Genomic DNA, 9,083 nt, shown 5'->3' with positions numbered 1-9,083 from the left:
CACCGAAACGCCCCTGCTTCCCGGCCTCAGCCTCCCCGCCGGAAGTGGCTGGACCAGATCGTCCCCGCCCCCCACCCCTGGGAAATTCTGAGTCCGCCCGGGCTGGCCTGCAGCAGGCGACTCTGTCGGGTCAGTTCCCCGACGTCCGTCCTGCAGCTTCTAGATGGACCTCTCTGAATAGCTCTGCTCTCCTGTTTAGAGCGCGAACCTGAACTTTGAAATAACTTCCTGATAAATGTCTTTTCTCATCACAAGTCCGTCCTCCCCACTGGGGAGCACACTGGTCGCGTGAGGAACCGGTCCAGGTGGCCCCTCGGCTTTCCGTGGCTGGAACACGGGCTCTGTGGACCGTTGGCTCCGTGCTGCTAATCGCTGAGTGACAAAGCCCCGCCGCGTCGCCCCGGCAATGCGTTCCGTCGTCAGCCTCAGCAGAGGCACGACGGCGAGGGGGTGGCGGGAGAACCGGGGATGCGCAGCTGAGGGCTCCGCTCCGAACAGCTGAGTCCCAGGAGGCCGACGCCTGCAGCCTCAGACCCCGCGGCTGACAGGTGGCCCACCCCTCCCCTCCGTGGGTCCACGTAGTTCAGAGGTGACCTGATTTCACGTGAAATGCCAGTGACTTGAGAAATCCCATCGACCTACAGGGACCTCCGGCCACTCGTGCCGTGTCAGCAGCCATTCCCACGCTCGCCGCTGCGGGGCACAGCCCGAGCTGACCCTTGCGGCTTGGGAGCCGATGCTCGGACTGTAGCCGGAGGCAGCCTCGCAGCTGTCCGTGTGGCCGGGGGAACCCAGTTTCTTTGCCTGCCCCTGCTCCATCCCCGTGGCAGGCTGGTCCCCTGGCGTCCGCTCTGCAGGGCGACGGCGGAGTGACAAGGCACCAGCGCGGTGCAGAGCACTGCCGCCGGGTGGGTCTCTGTGCGGCACGTCCGCGTGGCCCCCGCGACAGCCCCCGTGAGGGCCCGGCCTCGCGCGCTGGCATCGCACGGCTAGGGACCCTCGGCGGAGGGACCGGACCGGGCCCTGCCTCTTCCACTTGGTTCTGCCGCGACTCCAGATGTGCGCACGAGACCCGCCCGCTGCCCGCCGCCGGGAGGCACAGGACCCTCTGCCCTCGGACCCTCTGCCCTCCTGGTGTTCCAGTGGCGAGGGCCCCTCCGCTCAGCTTTTCCGCGGCTCCTCGTCGGTGCGGCCGTGAGGCCATGTGAAGGAGCGTGTCCACGTTGGGGGTCTCGGTCTCCCTGGGGGGTGGCAGCGTGCGACAGGGTAAAGGGGTGTCTGGTCCTCTGCCCGGGGAGGAGTGCGGGGGACGCGGGCGCACAACAGACACCGGCTCCCCTGTGGGACAGACACACCGAAGCTCTCCTGAGGTACAAGCCTGAGAACCGACCAAACCCCTTTCCCACGGAGCTCGGTGGGAAGGTGAGGTCCCGCGGTGTGGCTCAGTCGCGTTCCGAGTGCAGCCGTCACTGTGCTCTCAGGAAGAGCCAGGAGGTGACACGGGCCTTCTCAGTCCCGTTCTGCTCTTTCCACCGATGTCCTTCGCCCCTAGCTGTCCGGGATGGTGCGATGCGGCTCACGAGAGAACGTTTGGAGAAAACCGTGAAAATGGTAACTGACCTGCTGTCTCCTCGGACTCGCCTTTCAGAATGCTTCGGGGCGTCGCATCAGCCCCCGTGTTCCTCGCCGTCACTAGGACTTTCGTCTCGTGGTTGGTGCTTCGTAGGGACCGCGGTGCTAGCCACAAAATCAGCAGCGTTGTGCCGAGGTCACACAGCCTGGGGACAGTAAAATCCAAGTGCATAACTTGAGAGGAGAATATAGTTTCTATATCTTCAAAAATTTGTTAGGACAGGATTACCCCAAATTCTTAAAAGCTTGAGCCCTGGGTCAGGCGTGTGGTGCCCGTGTTAGGACTCTGGGCCAGGTGTGCGGTGTGCGTGTTAGGCACTCTGGGCCAGGTGTGCATGTTAGGCGCTCTGGGCCAGGTGTGCGGTGTGCGTGTTAGGCGCTCTGGGCCAGGTGTGCGGTGTGCATGTTAGGCGCTCTGGGCCAGGTGTGCGGTGTGCGTGTTAGGCGCTCTGGGCCAGGTGTGTTTTGTGCGTGTTAGGTGGGCTTGTCCGCGGCCTGCCTGGCGGCGTTCAGTGGTGGGGTCCCTTTCTCTTGCTGCTCTTTGGGACTGCGCGTGTCCTTATGCTAAGGAACACGGTTTATAGCGATTATTCAGAAGAGGCACCATCCTTGTTTCAGACGATTATTGATGCCCTATGACTAACACATGGCAAGTTTGATTTGCTGATGTTTAGAAGGATTGTGAGATTTTGAAAATGTGTTGGTTCGGCGTATGGGCTGGAAGAATGGTGTTTCCTGTTCTTGATCTTGTGGAGTACCCATCTGTTCCACCAACGAAAGCCCTTTCTGGGGGGATAGCATCAAACCCATAAAAAAGCCCTGGGGACACCCTGAGCCAGCTCTCAGGAAGCGAGGCTCACTCCTTCGGCTCACTGATGAATTCTCAGAATTCCTCTGACACTTTTTTAAATCATAGAAACAAAGAGCAGATGTGACAGTAGCATGCAGTTAACCGAAGCCGTTGGGGCGGGGGGACGAACGGGAGTCCCTGTGTGATTGTCCACAGTAGCAGTTAGGAGCATGGCGGAGAGAGACGCGCGTCCCAGGTGTTCCCTTATGTTCAGCAGGGTGCGGTTTAGACGAGACGGGGGCTTTATGCAATTTTGAACACGTTTAAACAAATTTCCTAAATGCTTTTTTGAGGTTGGAGATGACGGTTCTTCATGCGTTATTTCTCCCAGCTCACCGAAACTGTCCTGAGGCGGTGAGGTGGGTGGATGTCACAGCTCCACGCGTCCAGCTAAGTGCTGTGCTGCGTGTGGCACAGGGGCACCCGCTCATCTCCGTCCTGTTTTTTTTCTAGGCCTTTGGTCACTACGAACTTTTCGTGTCCCACTTTGTCAGACCGGCTGAGATTCTTATGTACGGATCACGGTGGCTCAGATTTCATTGCTGAGCGTTCACTGGCATCCCTGTGCTCCGCTGTGCATCCCAATAAATTATCTCTATGGTACCAGAGTCAGAATAGCTCTGAGCTCAGCCCAGACGTGAGCTTCTGATCCTGCGTGCGCCACATGGACGGCTTCTCTGCACGGTTCCCTGCGAACCTGCGGCTTCTTCCGCGTGTCCCGCTGTGAGCGCAAACCATTTAACTCCCATTGCTGCGCACGTCTGCTCGTGAGTCGAAACCAGTGAAGTTCACGAACTCCTACGCAGTCCAGCAGTGTGATGGGTGTAACTGCTTCGCACCTGCTCGGGCTATAAATGTTAAAGCCAATAAAGAAAATCAATCATTTTTTAAATTCAGAAGTAACGAACAATTCGATTTTTAAGTTATGTTTACTATATATGCTGGTTTATCTTAAGATTAAATGAGGAAATTAGTAGTTCATAGCAGGCGTTTTTAACGGCCACCTGGGTTTTCAGCACAATCCGCTTCCTCTGTGCCAGCGGAGCCACACGCGGGCCTCGGCCCTGTCGTGCGGGGAGCAGGGTGTGACTTGCCGTTGACTTGCTGTCCATGCTGTTGCAACTAAACTTCAAGCTCTAGCCATTTTTTTCTTTTCTTTTCTTTTTTGTCCCTTTTTTTTTATTTTCTTTGCAGAAGATCATCAAATGAATTGTCACAATAGTCGAATAATGCAAGACACGGAAAAGGATGACAACAATAACGACGAGTACGATAATTACGACGAGCTGGTGGCCAAGTCCCTGCTGAACCTCGGCAAGATTGCCGAGGATGCGGCGTACCGGGCCCGGACCGAGTCGGAGATGAACAGCAACACCTCCAACAGCCTGGAGGACGACAGCGACAAGAACGACGGCCCGGGCCGGAGAGGCGAGCTGAGCCTGGACCTGGACAGCGACGTCGTCCGGGAGACGGTGGACTCCCTTAAGCTCCTGGCACAGGGCCACGGCGTGGTGCTCGCCGACGGCGTGGGCGACAGGAGCTACGCGGACACCGCGTCCCCGCAGGATAACCGGAACGTGAGCTACGTGATGCTCGGGAAGCCCGTGAACAACGGGCTGGTGGAGAAGATGGCGGAGGAGAGCGACGAGGAGGTGTGCCTGAGCAGCCTGGAGTGCCTGCGCAACCAGTGCTTCGACCTGGCCCGGAAGCTCAGCGAGACCAGCCCGCAGGACCGGAGCCAGCAGCAGAGCCTGGGCGCCCGCCAGCACGCCCGGCCGGACGACGACTTCTCGGGACGGACGCCCGACAGGAACTACTCCGACATGATGAACCTGATGAGGCTCGAGGAGCAGTTGAGCCCCAGATCTAGAACTTTCTCCAGCTGTGCAAAGGAGGACGGGTATCACGAGAGAGACGACGACACGGCCTCCGTGACCTCGGACAGGTCTGAGGAAGTGTTCGACATGACCAAGGGCAACCTGACTCTCCTGGAGAAAGCCATCGCTCTGGAGACGGAGCGGGCAAAGGCCATGCGGGAGAAAATGGCGATGGAAGCCGGCAGGCGGGACAGTGTGAGGCCCTATGAGGAGCCGTCTCCACGACCACTCCCCGGGGAGGAGAGGAAGCCCAAGTCCAGTGACAGCCATGTCAAAAAGCCATACTATGGTCAAGGTAATATTTCCGCCTGACGTAAGTTGCCTCGTGAGAGCGTGAGCTAGAGTAAATCGTGTCAGGTCCGAGGTAAAGCAGGTAAAGTCTGCATCTCAGTAAATGACCTCTCTCACGCATATTTCTTAGAATTCATTCCAGAATTATATTCTGTGATTGTTTCTGAAGAGCGAATAAAACATTTGTCAGAATTACGCAGAGCAGCTCCATGTCACAGTCTCAGAGCAGATGAGGAGGATGGTCTTTCGGTGGAAAACGCGTGTTTGGGTGGAAGGCCGGGAGCACAGTGCATCCTGTGACGGGCAACATCAGGACAGGCCTGTGTCCCTATAAATGACCCACCATCCATGTCGAGCCGCAAGGGTTTATGTGAGTCGATCAGGGATGGCGCACGTATTGTACGAACGGGATTGGTAGGTGGCATCGTGATTTATAAAGTTTTCATCAAATGACAGTTATCGATAAAACCTGCCCCGTAGAAAACATCCGTGACAGAAGCTGAGCAGTGAGGGAAGCGACAGTGCGAGACGAGGGTGCGACGGCACGTTCACTGTCGCCAGGTACCGAGCCGCGGGGGCCGCGCGCCGTGCCCGGCGTGGCGGGGCCCAGGCCGGGGCCTGTGGCAACCCGTGGCCTACGGTCACTGCCCCTCGCTGCTTCCACCCCACTGTGGACGGTCACGGTGCTTACTTTATTATGAAACACTCATAAACGGCCAACACGACAGTTTTAATGGGATTTCCGTTTATGAGACGTGTGGGCACACGGTGGCGTTTATCGCTACATGTAACCAGGTACGTACCTCGTCGCCGTATCCAACATGGCCGCATACGTTTCCAGCCCGAAAGTCTGGCTTCCTGTTTGCGATAGCAACCGTGCCCACTGGCAGCACGAGGTAGGTCATGATTAACCCCTTCCAGAACCTCGGCCTGCGGGCATGTCAATTTCAGGACTCTCTTAGAACTAAGTAAGGAGCAACTTCAGGAATAAAATCAGCGATTCCTTAGATCCGTCATCTGAATACCCCCAAAATCCTCTGTTTTGTCTTTTATTCCATTCCTTATACTGAGCTTCTTCACTGTGGCTCTGATAATGAGGTTCAGGAATTTGGTTTGGAAACCAGTTGCTGTATCAGCTCAAGTGACCGTAAGAACCGTTGTTTCTGCTGTGACACAGGTGTGCATTCTCCTCTCCATGTGTGCACGGACCGCTGTGGCCAGTTGGGCACCCTGTGCCAAACCCCAGTGGGAGACAAGCCTCAGCCAGGGCCCGCCGGGCTCCTGACGCGGCAAGGGCTTGAGCGAGGACGCCGGTTCGGCACGCGGGCCGGGTGACGTGCGCCCGTGAGGACGGGGTCCTTGCCCAGAGGTGGCGGAGTCCGGCTCGGGAGCACCAGACCGCGTTGGGCGCCGTGCAGATGAGGAACAGCGTGGGTGCTTGACGTGCGGTGCAGTCTAGTGGAAAGTTTCAGAATCATCTCTAACATTTGTAGGGAGAAGTGGGGTCCCTTCCCGGCGCTCGGTTGGGCGCACGCACGTTAGGCTTCCGTCCTCGGGCCCCGCGGCGCGTCTGGCGTGGCGGCGCCCGTGGTTTCCGTGCTTCCTTTAAACCCGGAGCTCTCTGTGGCCTTTGACTCGTGTTTTATTATCGTTGTTTTATTTTGTTTGTTTTGTTTTACTTGTTGCAAGAAATGGGATTCGAACCTCTTGCTTCTCCGAAGTCAGTGGGGACGGGGTGGGAACGAACCGTATACACCGAGGCACGCTTTTTCCCTGCAGTGGGGGAGGGTTGAGGAGCCGGACTTTCCAGATGAGCTGGAACACCCTGGCCTCCCCTCCCCCGGCTTCCCCAGACCTCTCCCCCCGACCACAGCTCACCTCCGTCTTACCAGAATGTTCCACATCGCCCCCAGGTTTCTCTTGACGATTCCTGTAGTTATGTTCAGCGTCAAATAAATATAGCCGAGCGAGGACACCGAAGCGGGGTGAAGGTGAACGCCCTTCTTTCTAAAAAGCACACGCGATCTTACCATCCCCACGAGCCATGTGCCCGCAGGCTCTCTTGTCAGCTTCTCCCTTACGTTACTGACGACGAGAGCACCCGTATCAGATCTCCCTGCACAGTCTTCTCAAAGTGATTTAAGTTATAAACGAGTAACCGTTCCAAAATCTTGAGCTGAAACAAAAGGGGCTCATCCCGAAACTCCTCTATCTTTCTTCTCAAGCATCTACTCGAAAGGGCGTAGGGGGACGAGCTAAATCCTGCACACAGTTTTTTTCCTAGACATTGTCGCGGGTTTTCGGTCGATGTGTTGGCCTGTTTGCTTGCTTGGTTGTTTTGTGTTTGCTCCAGTATTTGCTTTCAAGATGAATTTGGATCGCGAGAAATAAGACAGCCAGGGAGGAAGGGGCGAGGCCAGCGGCCCCGCCCGGCCGGGACACACATCGAGAGGAGAGTATACACTGCTGTCCCCAGAGCCTGAGCTGCGTGGATTTCATGCAGACCTGTGCTCCACGTCAGAGCCCCTTCGAAGCTGTGAATGAAGTTACTCTTAGGAAATTTAAGTGTCCTAATGAAAAAGAGTCACTTGATGATTAAGAATAGTTATCATTTGTACTTTTATCCTTTAAAAGTCACTTAGATCCAGTTTATGATTTTAAATTATACCTCTATTATCTTAAAACAGCACTATTTTTCTTTGTTACTGTGCGTATACTGTTTCCTAATCACCTTAATTAAATTATGTTGTTCTTACTGTGAAATTACTCGCGAAGCAACGGAACACGAGGCCTCTGGTCTGCGTGTGTAGGAAGTGCTCCAGTAAGACATCTAGACACTGAAGTCACAACAGCTTACTTTCAGATGCGTTTCCAGGGCTTGTCATCTACGGATAACGTCAGGAAGTAGCGGACGGTTGGATTTAGAATGTTTTCCCCCAGCATCAGCTCTGGCTTAAGAGGTTCCAGGGCCCAAAAGAGACACATTACAGAGAATAAAATGCTAGGTAAAGAGGAAATGGGGGACTCTTTTTGACCCCAGAGAGCTTTAACTGTAGTGTCCCCTGCACCAAGCCGCAGCAGTCACTAGCTACCGACAGTCTGCACGGCCGACGCTCAGAAGCTGACCCCAAACCAGCGGTCCGCACGCTCGCCGTGCGTTTGCCCTGTGCTTGAGCCGAGCGGTGTGCTCTGCAGTTATTTTCTGCACGTTTATGGACCGTGGTCCGTTCTGGGTTCAAAGTGACTGTTTAGCACTGTCATCGCATCTCTGTGTCTCCACCAGTCGAGCAAATGCACGGCCCTCCCCGCAGCCGCGCCCCGTCCTGGAGCCGTCCTTGGCCCCCCGCGCGGACAGGCCCAGCATCCGGAGCGGCGGCCGCGCCCGCAGCTTCCGAGCCAGGCTGACTGCGCGTCCCTCTGCCAGGCGATGCTCGCAGTGCCTCCGAGAGTGGGGCTTATTTTCAGAAAGACCTCTGAGTCGATGCGCTGCCAAACAGTGTCGCAAGAGAACACACGTCAACGCCGAGTGTGCGCCTTGGAGTGTCTGCCGCCGGTGCCCTCGGCAGGGAAGAGAGTCTGCCAGCGAGCGTGTGGGTGGCAGAGTCCCCCCAGCTGAACTTCCCAGAGCGGCTTCCGCCTGCCCACGCGCGGCTTCGTTTTCTGACAAGGCCACTGTATCGTCACGATTTATGTTGAGTTCTTTGAGCTTATCATGTAACACGGGAAAACGATTAAGGGTTCAGGTAGGGATAGCCTTTTCTTTATGTAGAAAGTAAGAAATTTTATGATTCATGATTACACTGTTTAAGGTCAAAAAAAAAAAAATCACCCAACACCGAAGACCTATGCAAAGCCTGATGTCGCAACTGCCTTATCTCTGTATTGATCGTGGTCTCTTCGGCTTGTGAAATAATCACATTTGTCTTTAACGGGTAAAGAATTCATTCTCTTGACACCTGTTGTCGCTTTTAGATCCCTCGAGAGCAGAAAAGAAAGAGAGCAAGTGTCCCACCCCAGGGTGCGACGGAACCGGCCACGTGACCGGGCTGTACCCGCATCACCGCAGTCTGTCCGGATGCCCGCACAAAGATAGGGTCCCTCCAGAAAGTAAGTTGCGTTTCACCGACCCCTCGCGCACCCGCCTCCGGCTGTTTCCGTCACCCCTGCCTTTGTCGTTTCCACCTGTCCTGCTGGGCGGCTCACGCGGCACTCGTGTCTCACGGAGGCCGACGGGCTCCCGGCCGCCACCCCCAACCCCCCAGCGCGCAGTGCCGGTGGCAGCGCGGCTGACCGCTGAATGCCCTCCTGCGGCGTGCCCACGGCAGGCTGGCCCGGGCTCTGGTCCTCCTTGCATTTCTGACGTGCTCTGGGACCTCAGGCAGGTCACGTCTCGCCTCGCTGATCGTAGGACTGAGTGTAGGCAGCCGCTGCAG

The 9,083-nt window shown here is 56.3% G+C and overlaps 1 protein-coding gene across 1 annotated transcript in view; it reads left to right on the top strand.

Annotated features, from left to right (window-relative positions):
* The window catches only part of MYT1L (myelin transcription factor 1 like), a 65,627-nt gene that overhangs the window by 31,647 nt on the left and 24,897 nt on the right, over window positions 1-9,083 (top strand). The window contains exons 5-6 of the mRNA XM_023523864.1: window positions 3,677-4,654; window positions 8,623-8,757. Coding sequence (XP_023379632.1) covers window positions 3,677-4,654; window positions 8,623-8,757 — 1,113 coding nt within the window. The remainder of the gene's footprint in view (window positions 1-3,676; window positions 4,655-8,622; window positions 8,758-9,083) is intronic.

The sequence above is a fragment of the Pteropus vampyrus genome, unplaced genomic scaffold (assembly GCF_000151845.1).
Source record: "Pteropus vampyrus isolate Shadow unplaced genomic scaffold, Pvam_2.0 Scaffold425, whole genome shotgun sequence".
Classification (NCBI taxonomy): domain Eukaryota; kingdom Metazoa; phylum Chordata; class Mammalia; order Chiroptera; family Pteropodidae; genus Pteropus; species Pteropus vampyrus.
The sequence above is the reverse complement of the archived record's forward strand: the minus strand, read 5'-3'. Positions and strand labels throughout refer to the sequence as shown.